At 51.0% G+C, this 15,272-nt stretch overlaps 2 protein-coding genes across 3 annotated transcripts in view; one reads left to right on the top strand and one right to left on the bottom strand.

Annotated features, from left to right (window-relative positions):
- The first annotated feature begins 1,096 nt into the window (after positions 1-1,096).
- LOC116421873 (uncharacterized protein DDB_G0271670-like) lies at positions 1,097-3,861 on the top strand. The gene is made up of 2 exons (XM_031955937.1): positions 1,097-2,240; positions 3,695-3,861. Exons 1-2 carry the CDS (start codon positions 1,097-1,099, stop codon positions 3,859-3,861), a joined length of 1,311 nt encoding a protein of 436 aa, XP_031811797.1.
- Positions 3,862-9,777: 5,916 nt separating this feature from the next.
- The window catches only part of STAC (SH3 and cysteine rich domain), a 59,615-nt gene continuing 54,120 nt past the window's right edge, over positions 9,778-15,272 (bottom strand). For both annotated transcript variants that reach the window (XM_031951486.1, XM_023498519.2), the window contains 3 exons: positions 13,466-13,517; positions 13,248-13,385; positions 9,778-10,494 (listed from right to left, as the gene is read on the bottom strand). In XM_031951486.1, coding sequence (XP_031807346.1) covers positions 10,396-10,494; positions 13,248-13,385; positions 13,466-13,517 — 289 coding nt within the window. In that variant the 3' untranslated portion in view covers positions 9,778-10,395. The remainder of the gene's footprint in view (positions 10,495-13,247; positions 13,386-13,465; positions 13,518-15,272) is intronic.

Genomic DNA, 15,272 nt, shown 5'->3' with positions numbered 1-15,272 from the left:
GAGATTGCACAGGCAGTAATGGGAGCAATACCTCCTTATATTAGAATAGAAAGTTCAATGGCATCATCTTGTCCAAAGCTGGGAAGGTGCCTGATGATCCCAGACCAGCATCCTGACCAGAGTAACTAATCTGGCTTTTTCAGAGGCCAGTGTCCTTTCTGCCTTCCTCATCCTCCCTGCCTCCCTTGTGTGTGAGAGCCAATGCATTTCTAGATCGATTCCTTTGAATGAATAGTGTTCTAGGACCAACTATCAGATAAATGAGTTTTATGTTCACTGAGAGAGCGTGCTCTGGGAAAGAGAGAAGCTGGGTACTCACTAATTCAGCACCAGGTGGCCACAAAACTCCCCAGAGGCCTTTTTGGACAAACTGTTGAAGGAAAATTCCCTTGTACCTCCCCTCAGTGTGATGGGTGAGAAGTGGAGGCCAGAGATCTGCTTCTGGAGGCCCCCTGCATCCCCACCTTGGCTGGCTATAGCCTCTGGCAAGCTAATTCCTTCCACAAGACTTAATGTCTATAGAATGAAAAGCTGAGCCCTGAAACTCTAAGTACCTTCAGCTCTGACATTCTCAGTCATGTGCTTCCAGTTCTGGCATCCTCAGGCCATGTGTCCTCTCTTGTAAGAAATCATGGGAAAGTTTTGGATCAATAACATCTCCTCTTCTCCTCCATAGCAAACTGCAAGCACCTCTTTGGAGTCCCAAGATCAAGCACAGCGTATGGCATATAATTGGTGCCTAATAAGTGCTTGCTGAATTGGTTGGGATCGATCTGGTATCCCATGGATTTCTACTTTTGGCCTGTTATTACCTGAGATGGTCGCGACCAAGGCTGGCCCTATTCCTTTCCAGGGGGCTGGTTGATCACATTAATGCTGACTTCTTGGCATTCCCTTCCCTATCCCTGCTCTCTGAGTGCCCTGGCACAGAATGGAAGTGAACTCTCCTGTAGAATTAGTCTGTTTGCTGCATCCACATTGGTTGGTGCACCAGGGCTGGATCAGACCGGATAATCTCCGGAAGTAATCCAAGTATGAAGTGACCAGGCCCAGAACCCAAAGCCCAACCTCCTGGAAAGACAACCAACTGAAGAACATGTGCAGCAGTAGCAACAGTACTGCCCCTAGCAGGGGCAACAGCAACAGTAGCAAAACTTATAGAGACACTGACATAAACAAGAGTAATAACATCAACATCAATAGAAGCAGTAACAGTAGCAGCAGCAGCAGCAGTAGCAAAATCTATGGCAACACTGACAGAAACAAAAGCAACAAAATCAAAAGCTGTAACATCAATATCAAGAGCAGCAGTAGCAGTAGCAGCAGCAGCAGCAACAGTAGCAAAACTTATAGAGACACTGACATAAACAAGAGTAATAACATCAACATCAATAGAAGCAGCAACAGTAGCAAAATCTATGGCAACACTGACAGAAACAAAAGCAACAAAATCAAAAGCTGTAACATCAATATCAAGAGCAGCAGTAACAGTAGCAGCAGCAGCAGCAACAGTAGCAAAACTTATAGAGACACTGACATAAACAAGAGTAATAACATCAACATCAATAGAAGCAGTAACAGTAGCAGCAGCAGCAGCAGTAGCAAAATCTATGGCAACACTGACAGAAACAAAAGCAACAAAATCAAAAGCAGTAACATCAATATCAAGAGCAGCAGTAGCAGTAGCAGCAGCAGCAGCAACAGTAGCAAAACTTATAGAGACACTGACATAAACAAGAGTAATAACATCAACATCAATAGAAGCAGCAACAGTAGCAAAATCTATGGCAACACTGACAGAAACAAAAGCAACAAAATCAAAAGCTGTAACATCAATATCAAGAGCAGCAGTAGCAGTAGCAGCAGCAGCAGCAACAGTAGCAAAACCTATAGCAACACTGACAGAAACAAAAGCAACAAAATCAAAAGCTGTAACATCAATATCAAGAGCAGCAGTAACAGTAGCAAAATCTATGGCAACACTGACAGAAACAAAAACAACAAAATCAAAAGCAGTAACATCAATATCAAGAGCAGCAGTAGCAGTAGCAGCAGCAGCAGCAACAGTAACAAAACTTATAGAGACACTGACATAAACAAGAGTAATAACATCAACATCAATAGAAGCAGTAACAGTAGCAAAATCTATGGCAACACTGACAGAAACAAAAGCAACAAAATCAAAAGCTGTAACATCAATATCAAGAGCAGCAGTAGCAGTAGCAGCAGCAGCAGCAACAGTAACAAAACCTATAGCGACACTAACAGAAACAAAAGCAACAATATCAATATCAAGAGCAGCAGTAACAGTAGCAGCAGCAGCAACAGTAGCAGCAGTAAGAGCATCAGTAGCAAAAGCTACAGCAGCAATGATACAATGTTCCTTTCCCCATAGAAGGTTAACATTTTTCGGGGAGACAAAGTTTCATTTTTGTGCCTGTTTCCTAAGTGCCTGGCACAGAAGCTGACTCCTAAGAAGCACTTACATGCTTGCTGTCTGCCACATAGTAATCAGGCTATCTTCCCTTCATCTCCAGTCTCAAGATATAGATTAGGTTGGTTTAGAGTGAATGTAGTTGTTTCTGTTTTGACCAGAAACTTCAAGGTTCTTCCCATTCCAGATTTATTTCTTTAGACTAGTTAAAATAGCCCCTAACCCTAACCTAAGCCTTAATCACCGAGTGTTGTTTCCTCAGTTAAAGACATTTGTTTAAAAAGGCCAAGGTCTCCCATTGCATTCGAGGTCATCTCCAATTGTCCTGATTTCTCTCTCTCTCTCTCTCTCTCTCTCTCTCTCTCTCTCTCTCTCTCTCTCCCTCTCCCTCTCTCCCTTATTTTTGGTAAGGCAACTGGATATTAAGTGACTTGCCTAGGGTCACACAGATTAGGAATATTAAATGTCTGAGGTCAAATTTGAACTCAGGTCCTCCTGACTTCAGCACCTGTACTCTATCCACTTTGCCATCTATCTGCCTCCATCCTCTATCTATCTATCTATCTATCTATCTATCTTACCACTGCAGCATGAGGCCAGTGACCTTGTGCAGCCCTCCCTTCACTTGCATGTCATGCCATCACCTCCTCGATGGCCTTCTCCTCTTCGACAAATAAGGACAAACAACAACAATCTTCTTGTCCAAAGTACCATCATTCCCCCAGCTGCAGGGTCTCTAAGTTGACCATTATTCTGTGCTCCTCCTCCTCTCCTACCCCTTCCCCTTTCCCGTCCCCCTGCCCACACCCAGCCACCGGATCTTGCTGCTTCTGCTTCAACAGCAGCTCTCCTTTCAGACCTCTTCTGGTCACTCAAGCTGTTGCCACTGTTCTGGTCCCCAGCACTTCTGCCCTAGATTTTTGTAGCAGCCTCCCGGCCGGCCTCCCCTCCTCCAGTCTCCCTCTATTTCAGTCCCCGAGTGGCTTTCTTTAAAGGTATATCTGACTAATCCACTTTTTACTCCATAAACTCTAGTGACTCTTTATTGCCTCTCAGATAAACATGTAAGTTCCTTTGTTTAGCTTTAAAAACCTTTCATGATCTGGTCCCAGGCATCTTTCCAGTCTTCCCAGAACCAACCCCAACAAGAAGGCTTTCTCTTGGCTACTGACTCATGACCCTCCGTTTTCTTGCCTCTACCCATTTGTCCCAATTGTTTCTCATCCCTCTCTACTTCCTAGAGCCCCTCCCTTTCTCCAGGGGCACGCATGCTCTTGGACTCCTTTGCCCAAAGACAAGAGTCTGAGTTTGAAGCGTCATCTTCTCCTCCCCACCCCTCAGCCAGCGATTTTGGCCCAGGGGCTTGGCTGAAGGCATCTGCCACTGCGCTGCAGAGGCTCACCTCTCCCAGGTGCTCAACAGCTTAGCTCCGTAACAGGCTTTTCCATTTTCCCTCAACTAAACCCAGCCTGCTTTCTGTGCAGAGATACTCTAGTTCATCTCATGGCTTTTAAGGATTCATAAATTCATCAAACTATAACCAGTCTGAAGATTGACTCAATAGAGTTGTTTAGGCCTTATTCTCTCTCTCTCTCTCTCTCTCTCTCTCTCTCTCTCTGTTTCTCTCTCATAATTTATTGGCTGTTCTTTCTTGAGACAATGGTTTCCGCTGATCCCTTCACCCTTATGTTGATTGCCTCAACTGACCCTCAATATTTTTATTGATTCTGTATTTATGCAAGTACTTGTCTCTCTCAATAGATTGGAAATTACTTGAGACAAAGGATTGTTTCATTGTTTGTATTGGGTGGAATAGAGAGAAATAAGGTGAAGAGCTTACAGGAATGTAGGAATTTTTTTTTTCTGTATTTTATTTTCATTATTTCTGTGTCTCCCCTCTGACCTGTGTAATATGTGCGGGCTCATATTTACTTGAGCCTTGGCCAGCTAGAAACACATTTACTTAACCTGAGCTGACGACATCGATCAGCATTTGACATTTATCGATATTTAGTCTATTAGCTGGACCACTGTCTGCTTGATTAAGCCTGAAGGCCTGACCTTCTGTTTCCTAGAAATCAGGAGATTTCAGGCAAACAGAAACCTTCCATTCCAATCTCCCCAAATAGCAACAACCAATTGGGTGCCTCCCTCTCCCCTTCTCAATGCTCTCTTCCTTGTGATGTAATCTCTTGTATAAAAGCTACGCATCTTTACTACTTCTTTAGCCTCCTACCGCGAGCTTTCTCTTTCTTATCTCGCAATGGGACGCCTCATCCTCCGGAGGTTTTCAATAAACAACTTTCTGCTTTTTACTGAATGATCCCCGAGTAGTCATTTTGGGTAAGGGTCTTCCATGTCCCTCACAGTATTAATATGCCCAGACCCCACCATAGAGCAGGTGTTTAATGAATGATTGTTTTGATGAAGATTCAGATGTCTCTGTTGCTTTTAATTTAATAAGATACAGCACCCATGTGAGGTAGGTATTATCCACATTTTATGGATAAGGAGATTGAGTTTAGTGCTTTTGTGGAGGCGAGGAAAATTGGCTTGATCCGTTGCCAGAAGAATGATGGGAATTGAAGTAACAAATGGAAAAGTGTGTGTGTGTGTGTGTGTGTGTGTGTGTGTGTGTGTGTGTATGTGTGTGTGTGTGTGTATGTGCGTGCACGTGTTTGTGTGTATGTGTGTGTATATGTGTGTGTGTGTGTGTTTGTACGAGTGAATGTGGAGACCTCTGAGATCCTCTTCATGTCTAGATCTATGATGCTCTGACCAACAGGCATTTCCTGGATCTTCAAGGTTTGTCTCCATCACCAACTGGCCTCCAGCCTGTGCCTCAAGGGCTCTAGGAAGAGGGGACCAGAGCCCCCCATTCCACCTTTGGGCAGCCTTCACTGGGAGGCCGCCCGGCCTTTCGGTGACATCTCCCCCGATCTTGATTCTGTTCTGTGGGTTTTTTTGTGGGCTCCAGCCCTGCTGGGATTGCCTGGGTGGTGGGTGCCATGCCAGGTTGGGGGCGTGGGAAGGAATGTATGGGGTGACCTCTGCTCAGAGCCCAGGCAGTTGTTCCTGTGCATGTCCCTGTCTCTCTCCGGGGGAAGTGGGGCTGTCATCTTGGGGGATTGGCATGGGGGATGGTCAAACAGGAGACCTATAGCACAGGGCGAGTGGTGTGATGAGGTCTTGCTCCCCAAACAAATTGAATCGATACCATGTGGATTGTGAATATAAATTATAGAAATGACAAGATAACCAACTGACCAGGAATTCATTCTATGCAGACATTTTTGAATAGGTGAAAAAGCAGTAAGAAAGTAAGGATTTACTAAGGGCAACTAGCACAGTGCTGGGGCTCAAGTCAGGAAGCCCTAAGGTCATATCTGACCTAAGGCACTTACAAGACGTATGACCCTGGACAAGTCACTGAACTCTGTTTGCCTCAGTTTCCTTATCTGTAGAATGAGCTGGAGAAGGAAATGGCAAACTGAACCACTGCAGCCTCTCTGGAAAGAAAACACTAAATGAGGTCACAAAAAATCAGACATAATTAAAACGACTGAACAACAACAACAAGGGCCATTTAGAAAGTTTGTACCTGAGTGTTTTGTTCTAATGCAATGCAAGTTCCTTTAAGGTTCTTGTGCAAGTCTTCTCGTGATTTCTTTACTCCCTTATTATTATTTTTGCTGAGGCAGTTGGGGTTAAGTGACATGCCAGGGTCACCCAGTTAGGAAGTATTAAATGTCTGAGGTCAGATTTGAATTCAGGTCCTCCTGACTCCAGGGCTGGTGCTCTACCCACTGCGTCAAAGAGCTGTCCCCTTTACTCCCTTTTAAGCCAAGTTCAGCAACAAGAGTACAGACAATGTCTGGACCTGTAATCTTATTGACTCCGAGAACCCTCTACCAATACAGATCAGCTCCCTCCCTGCTTTGAACCTTCAAGTGCAACCTAGAAGGTGAGAAGTGAGTCCTTCTCCACCCCTGGCTCTATATCTGTCTCTTCTCTCTGTCTCTGTCTCTCTATCTCTGTCTGTCTCTGTGTCTCTCTCTGTCTCTGTCTCGCTGACTCTCTCTGCCTTTCTGTCTCTGTCTCCCTCTCTCTTCTAAGGGATCTGTGTGCCAGGACACTCCCCTGAGCTGGTTTGAGGGTCTTGGGGTCATTTTCCTTCACCTGTCCCTGACAATGAATTGCAGCCAGAGAGTATGTACAGGGGGCTGGTGGGGGGCAGTTATGGACATGGAGTTGCCAAAGTGCTCATAGGTATCAACTAATCCCAGACTTTCTTGTACCCACTTTGAGATCTTCTGAAATCAAAGTCAAGATACACTGGCCCAATCCCCCTTCAGGAGCTCAGCGGCCCCTTTCCCAAGATGCCCTTGCCAGCAGCCCGACGGGTCGCTTGTGTCTGTCTGCCTCTGACCTGGGCTGCATCAAGACTGCAGGCTCTTCTCCTTGTCTGTGTGAGTAATGGTCTGGCAGCACCTGGCGCTTGCCCTTGCCCGGGACTGGGCACGTTCCTCTTTCATTTTAATGGGCTCATCTCTTTCCTGACACTTTGGAGGCCCTATTCATCTATCAGCTGTGCTCCCTGGCAGGACCAGGGGAATGTCCCCCAGAGCCAGCCCTCCTCAGGCCCAGGCTCATTAATCCCGTTCTTGTCCGGCGGCTTTTGGAGGAACCGGCCTTCTTTGGCCTGGGCAATCCCAAGGTGGGCGTTTTCTTGGGATCCTTGCCTGGGGACTTTGTGACTGAAGCTTGTGGAAAAGTCCCCCTGGGTCCACTTCCACCCTCTAAGCCCTCTTCTCCGTCTCCCTCACCGGTTCGGAGTTCTCCCTCCATAAGGCAAGTGCTTCCCAAGCATTTCCTCTCTCTGTGGTCCCGTGACTTCTTTCTATGATCAGCCCATCGGCTTTCCCCATCCCGGACAGTCTTTGGGTTGCTCTTTACGCTGCGTCTCATGGGATGTGCCCTACCGAAGCCCACTCCCGTGGCCACCAGGATCAGAAGATGAAATGAGCCGGGCAGCAGCCTGAGCCAAGGACCCACAGGGGATTTGGGCTTGACTCACCAGCATTTCCAAAGCTTTGGCTGAAGGAACGCTTTTGTGCCATCTGAAGGGGTGGTGGTATAAATAACTACCAGGTGTGCCAGCTTCGGTGCCCTCTAAGGCAGATGGGCTGCACATGAAGGGAAGGTGCCCTTGGTGCAGTGGGAGAAGGAAACAAAGGGCTTTTCCAAATGACATTTGCCAGAGGGTCAGAAACTGAGAGCAGGAAAAGTCCGACTTCTTCATTCCTCAAGAGGAGTGAAGGGACTTGTCCAAGGTCACAGAGATTGTGTCAGCAGCAGTAGAGCTAAGGTTCTTTGATTTCAAAGTCAGCGATCCTGCCATCGCACCCCATCTTCAGAGTCACACAGTTGGCTGAAAGGAGCAGAGAACATACAAGCCTCCCTTGCCCTTATGAGGGGTTCTATGGGTGAAGAGGGCAGGTAATTCAGAGAGAATATGGCCCTGTCCCTTCCCAGGCCCTTCCTGGATGAGAATGTGGCTACTCTTCCCCCTCTCCCACCCCACCACTGCTGCTGCTGCTGCTGCTGGAGCCTGTAGCTGTTAATTTATATAGTGATATCTGGGAAAAAGCCCTGGATCTGGGATCCAATCCCACCCCTTCCATGTACCACGTGGGGAGGGGACTTTGTAGTCTGGATGGGTTGAGAGACAAATAGAAGGACAAAGTGGGCGTGCTGGGACCAATACCGTCTGGCCTCCTCTTGGCCATCAGCCCAAAGCACATCCCGTTGGAGTTCAAGAAGAAGCCAGGACGCAGGTTGTTCTTACACTGATGGACATTTTTTATTATTAAATAGAACATGGAGTTAGAGGCAAACAGCAAAGGTCTTCAGACATTCGGTTTACAGGCAATGCATCCATCCCATTTTGAGAGAGTCTGTGTGTTCCCTGAACTCCCATCTACATCCCTCATCTTAGGCAGGGAGGGAACTCGGTGTGGGGGGCGCTGCCTCAGAATTGAGGGTAAGGCATCTGAAAAAAGAACACAAGGCTTCCACCCATTCCCCACTCCTGCTCAGTCCCAGGCCCCAACGAAGAAAGGAGTCACTGGAGACAGCCAGGCTTTGGTTTGGAAAAGCGACGTATCAGCGGACAGGATAGAAGCTGTCTGGCAATCACTTTAATTGCTCTATTGCTCCGGATCAAAACAAATCAAACTGACACTGATTTCAAGGCCATGGTGGATTCGATCACCTTCTCCTTCTTTGACCCAGATGCTACACCTCGAGTTGGAATACAAGGAGGAGGAGGAGACTGAAGGGGGAAACATTATGGGATGGCGCATCCATGTGCACTAGATCGGGGTGGAGGAGGGGAGAAGAGCAGCGTCATGTTTCGCCAGGAGACACCAAACGAGAAGAGGGAGGGTAGCATCTCCTTTCTCCAATTGGGAGCTTATAGTAAACGACCCTAAGGAAATAGGGATTTGGGCTCGGTAACCCCAGATTTGGGCTCCTTCTTACCCCTGACTCTGATCCCTAAATCAGACAGACCTGGGAACCCCCCTATAGGGCCAGGGTCTCTGACAAACAGATGGGGGGTGTTGGAAATGAAAGTGCCCTGGGAGGCTGCCTGGCTTTGAACCCAAGGAGAAAGAAGAAGAAAATGGATTCTTTTTGATAGTAAATAAAGGTTCCCTTCACCCAACCATCACTGGATGCATGGCATCTCCAAGATCTGTGGGAAAAGTAGAATAAGGGAGGAAGGAGAGACCTGCTGGGACCAGTGTCTCCTCTGGCTTTGATGGGTGTAAAACACAGGGCACCATTGCCTTGTAATGTGTTATATAGTGACAAAACAGAGGCAGAGACAGAGACAGAGAGAGGCAGAGAGACAGAAGACACAGAGAAAGAAGGAGAGAGAGAGAGAGAGAGAGAGAGAGAGAGAGAGAGAGAGAGAGAGAGAGAGAGAGAGAGAGAGAGAGAGAGAGAGAGAGAGAGAGAGAGAGAGAGAGAGAAAAGAGAGAACGAACCTCAGTGGGCCAATGTATTTCTTGACAACATGGTAATATGGGATTCTAGACCCTCCCACATTGGTGGGCTCCAAACAGCTTTCTGGGGAGGCTGGCTACCCCAGTTTAAAATGTTCCACTGTTTGTCTAATATTGGGAACAGAAAGCTAGGGCTCATGCCCTGGGGACCCCCAGTGATAAGGACCACACTTAGGGGAAGGGGCAGCTCAGTTCTCCGAGAGCCTCCACATCTGTGGATCACAGCATCTGAAGGAGTTGCCAGGCAACCTTTACTGACACAGGTGTGGCTTGTGGACTGGGAATGAGATAAATTGGAGGCAGATGGAAGAGGAGGGAGGTCAGATAATGCAACGGCCTCTCAATGGGGAGCTCAGAGAACAGTGACGGCCTCTCAGTCTCCTTGTATCCTCCTCCTCTCACGTGAAGAGATCCATTCTATGGGTCTGAGTGAGACCTCCAGCAGCCACTGGCCGGTGGCTCCCGCGGCATGACGCCGAAGCATCGGGCTGCTTCGTCCAGAGAAGGTCAGTGCTCCCGCCGGGGGCTCCGGTGACACAGGCTTACCTCAGGTAGTGGTGGCTTCTTCAGACACGCAGACATCTTTTTACTAGACAAGTATATTTGAATTCCAACTGCTTCCTGCTCCCCTCCCCCCAATTCCCCTGAGAAGGGCGTTGCCTCCAGTCTCCGTTCAGTGGTTGACTAAATGCGTTTCCTAAGCAAACCTTCCATTCTGTTTCCATTCTCACCGTTGCTCAGTAGTTTGGGTTTGTGGGTGTTTGTGTGTGTCCGTGTGTGTGCATTTGAGCATTTACAGTCTGGCTCCCCTGAGGGTCCCGACAACGTCCACCTGAAGAGGCCGCTGGCCACTGTCGGCCAAAGTTTCCAATGCCCACAGTGGGCACGGAATCAGATGTTCTCTAGGATGTCCAGAGGCACCAGGCCCTTCTTTCTGCCACTGCAGACCTTGATGAAGCCGTCTCGTCCCTCTTCTGAGGTCACACAGATCTGAATGCAAAGGAAAGGAAGGAGCAGGCTCAGGGCTCGGTCCCCCCTCCAGAACCCTTTGGTGAAGGGAATGACTTTTCAGGGAGGGGGGGAAAGCCCAGAAGAGTGCGTTCATGGCAGGTGGCCTTGACTTTGGGGGAGGGTGGGAGCTGAGTTGAAGTCACATGAGAATGACTGAAGTCTCGAGATCCTCCAGCCCACCATTACCTTCCACAGAGGGGCGCTGCCAGTGTGTCCAGCCCTCCAGATGGGATCTGATCATGGCAGAGGGAAGGCACCGATTCTGCCAAAGCTCAGGATCTCAGGAAGGCCTTGCCTTCCATGCCACTCTCCTGTGGCCATGCTGGAAGGCAGGGAATCATGGGGCAGTGGACACTAACCAAGAGCAGCCTCCTTCCCCGCTGACTTAAGACGGGAACGCCCTTCAAGAGGTGCAAGATGTGGGGGTGGTAGGTACCAAGGTCCAAGGACACTGGGGGGCCCCTCTCTTGAGGGGGGGAAGGCTTTGGGCAAGAGCTGCTCACAATGAGTGAGTGCGGCTCGGTGAAAGCCCCATCCTCCCATTCACCTGCAGAGGGCTGACCGTACGGCACGGTGCTTCGCTAACCCTGGCTGCATCGATCCAATAATTGTTGGAGGGAATCTTCCCAGGGATGTCCCGGGACCCCCTCTGCGGCGTGGAAGGGAGTGCAAAGGCCCCGACGAGTACCTCCCCTGACGTGTTACTTTGCTGCAGGCCTCGGCCTCAATGAGCCCCTTTTGGATTACACACAGGTCATCTCCTAGGCTTGATGGCTGCTGAAGTACATTGTCTAATTGCAGGGATCGTCGGTCGTGGGTTCCATGAACTACTTTCTCTCTTGTGTGGAGGGAACAGAGACTGTTCTTGCCTGTCACTGACTAACAGCTGGCGCAAACTCACGCCCTGTAACATGGGGGGCACCAAAGAGCGGTCCTCCCGCAAAATCACTCTTAATTATAGGCTCATAAATGCAAATTTCCTGCTAAGTGGTTGGAATTTAAAAAAAAAATGCTGTAAAAGTGAATTAGTGGTAGATTGGAAACCGTCTCATTGGGGAAGTTAAGGAGCAGACGGTGGCCAGACGTTGGGCCTTGGGGACCAAGCTGGGCCAGGACTGGACAGGGGAGGAGGAGTTGGCTTGTCCTGGGGAAAGGGCGCGCCACTTTTGGCGACCTCCACCTGACGTCCAAAGCAAAGGCTGGTCTTTTTTTCACATCGGCCTTTTCTGGCCATGCTGCAGGGTGGTCACAATCCCACAGTCTGAAGGCCGTGGGCAACTCGGAGGGCAACGGAGGGAGGGGGGCCGGGGTGGACACGGCATCTTAATACCAAAGAAGGGGCCGGAGAAAGGGGCCAGCCTGGGAAAAGGGGGGGGTGGCTCAGATGACAAGGGCCAGGATGAGAGACCCCGAGAAAGGTCCCTGACACGATAGCTGAGCCCCTCTGGATGGGGGGGGGCAGGATTGGTGGCCCAACTTCAGAGGAGGGGAGGGAGCACATCCTGGGCTGGGATCATGGATTCCCACCAAAGGCTGGAGATCTATGTTGTCCAAATGAGTGGATGGGTGGGACTCTGAGCGGGTCCTGCAGAAGGATGGGAGTGTTTGGGCCATTTGGTTCTGGATCTCTGGTTAATTGGTGCGGGGCCTGTCCGGGAGTAAATACCCTCCACCGGGCCAGATGAGTAGCAGCCTTAGAGCTACCTCATTGTCTGAGAAGTTCGGTGACTTGCTGTAATTATGGGTTAAAAGCCACCCTTGAAATGGGTCTTCTAGAGGCCTCCCTCTCCACTCCCCAAGACCTTATTCCAAATGCACTTCACAGTCTGGGAGTTTTGCTGCAGTGGGGAAGCTGGGGGAGGGGGGTAGAGCACCTGGCCTTGGGTGAGGGCCCTACCCTAGACTCTAAGGTAAAAGGGTTGAACCTGCTCTCGAGGGCTGAGCTCAAGGAAGGGGCTGGATGTCTGGCTGGTCAAGCTAGGGTCTGAGAAGGAAGCACGGGCACGTGGAGCTGCAGATTTCAAGGGAACAAGAAAGGGATTAAACACAGAAAATGAGCAGGGCAGTGATTCATGGGCCCAGCTGCCTTCTGCCTGGGATGTATTGGAGAGCAGGAAACCCAAAGCCTCGGCTAGACCCGAGCAGAGACGGGAAGTCTGCCCACATGTCTGTTTGCCCCTGGCTCCATAGGAGCTAGAGCCTAGAGGCGCTACGGGCAGTCGGAGGCGCTATGGGCAGTTGGAGGCACTATGGGCACTGGGAGGCGCTACGGGCACTCGTAGGTACTATGGCCACTCTCAGGCACTATGGGCACTTGGAGCCCTGAGATCTGAGAGGCAAAGTGGGAGAAGGCAGGAAGAGCAGGGGCCCGGCCTCAGCTCTGGCCTCTCTTCACCAGGGCTCCTCAGTGCTGTCTTCAGGACTGACCCCTGTGCCAGCCAGGGCAGGATCCCCTCGGGGGGTCCCCCTGTGACGAGGAGGCACCGAGCCGGTAAGCAGGCTGGGTGGGAGAGCCGGGCAGGAGGCGCTTATTCCCCCAAGAAGCGGCTCTTAGACTCCACCTCTGAGTTGCCTTGTCTGGAGGCCAGAGGCCCAAGGCTGCCAGGAGCAGCGCTGACAGCACGGACTAAGTGCTAATGGTGACAGTGGCAGACCATCACCCGCTACCCACTCCGTCTGATCAGCTGGCCACCCTGGGCTCTCCTTTCCCGGGAGCCTGGGCCCTCACCCACCTGGTTCTCCTTCAGGGTGATCTGTCCCTGCTCTTTGCAGCCAATGAAGGTCTGCACGCACTTGAAAATCTTCTCCTCCGGCTGCACACGCTGGACAAAGTTGGCGGGAAAAAACCCCGTCCGGTCTTGGATTTTCCCCTGAAACGTGAAGAGGAGCGTGAGTGCGTCTGCTTCAGGCTGCTGCAAGTGACTAACAAAAGGGGACGGGGTTACATCACCTTCCACCAGTCTTCGTTGGAGTCCTCAAGGAGAGTGACCACGTCTCCCGGCCTGCAAGGAGAGAGAGGCCTGTGGCTTAGGAGGTGCGGGCCGAGGGCCGAGTGCTCGCGGGCTCCCCGAGGGATGCGAGAGACCTGCCTGCTGTCTGCAGGAAGGCCCTGGGGACGTTCCCGATCTCCCCTGGGAGCTTTGCCTTCAGCACAGACCCCGTGTCCTGGGCACACAGGCCCCCCGGGGAGCACGGCACCGGCACCATAAGAGAAAGCTGGCTGGCAGTGCCCCCTTGGGAGGGACTCTGGTCCGGCAGAGGAAGAAGAGTGTTCTGCCCCTGGGAGATGTGTCTGTTAATGCCAACTTTAACACGGGTTAATGTCTCCGGATCAGAGAGTGCATGGGTGGACCATGTTATGAGGCACCGGGAGGGCAAGGGGAGCCTTGAACATCAGATGGAGGAAGTGATGGGGACACATGAGGGTCAGTGAGGAAGGGGAAATGGTGAGTTCCATGCTTTAAGAAAATCCCTTTCTAACCAAGTAAGGGTAAAAGTGGCGATGGGGGAGACCCGAGGCAGCGAGACTGAGCAAAACCTACTGGGCTGGTCCGGGCACGAGATGCTGGGAGCCGTGTGAGCCAGGGCTGGGTTCGAACCCAGTGCTACTGACCCCAGGCCCCGTGCTCATGCTTTACCCGCTACACATCACCCAGTGGCCTCTTGCAGAAGGGCTGGTTCCACTGTTCTCCTCCCCAATGGGGGAATGAGCTTGCCTGTGGAATGGGCCCAGAAAGAGCCCAAAGGCATCAAATGTCCCCGAGCTCCCGCACCCTTGGGGCACAGTGGGGGGGGGTTTGCTGTAGTTCTGGTACCCAAAGGGCTGAATTCCAACCCTGCCTCTGCCTTTCTGACACCTCCCCCCCCACCGGACATCTGGAGCTGAGAGAGGCCCTAGAGCCCGTCCCACCCAGCCTCACTTTCCAGATAAACGCTGATGACCAGAGAGGGTCACCCAGGGGCGGAGCCCGGGCTGAAGCCCAGTGCCCTTTCCGTGCCTTGTTCTCCCTCTAGGTCAGACTCGCCTGCTAGTATGTAAAGGTAAAAAATCCTCACACCCCAGAGCCGAGCAAAGCCAAGTGGCTTTGCTCCCCTGCCTTGGGCTGGGGTTTTGCAGCACGGAGCCGGCTGGCGGGCCGGCCCAAAAGCAGAGCTGCCCGTTTCCTTCCGCCCCAGCTTAGCTCAGTCTGTAGTAAAGCTTCTGGGCTTTGTGGCATCTTTCTCTTGCGCTAATTCTAGCGAGCTGCCGTTGAATTCTTTTTATCGTACAGATCCCAAGCTCAGTCCTGTGGGAGATGCTCAGAGGTATCTGTACTGGGGACAACCCAGACCCTGCTGGGATCCCTGCCGCCCTCCCAGCTGGGGTGGGCGCTTAGACCAGGGGTCACCAGGATGTAGCAGAAATCCCAGGGACCTCAAAGTGCATCCTGAGCTTCAGCTGGGGCACAAGGGAGAAGATGAGAACTCCCATGGCTGAGACACCCAGGAGGCCAGCTCTCTGAGGGGTGCCCGGCTCTCCAAAGGGCACCCAGGTCTCCGAGGGGCGCCTGGCTCTCCAAAGGACACCCAGCTCTCTGAGGGGCGCCTGGATCTCCTAAGAGAACCCGGCTCTCCGAAGGGCACCTCTGCATTGAGGCCATACCCTGAAGCAGGGAGCTCAGCACTGGCCACAGGATTCATCTCCAGGGCCAACGCACCTCACGCCCTGGCGGTCTCTACCTCCCATCAACGCCGCTGCTCCGTTCTGTCTCTAGCAG

The sequence above is a fragment of the Sarcophilus harrisii genome, chromosome 1 (genome assembly GCF_902635505.1).
Source record: "Sarcophilus harrisii chromosome 1, mSarHar1.11, whole genome shotgun sequence".
Classification (NCBI taxonomy): domain Eukaryota; kingdom Metazoa; phylum Chordata; class Mammalia; order Dasyuromorphia; family Dasyuridae; genus Sarcophilus; species Sarcophilus harrisii.
This window is presented reverse-complemented; position numbering and strand designations above follow the sequence as displayed.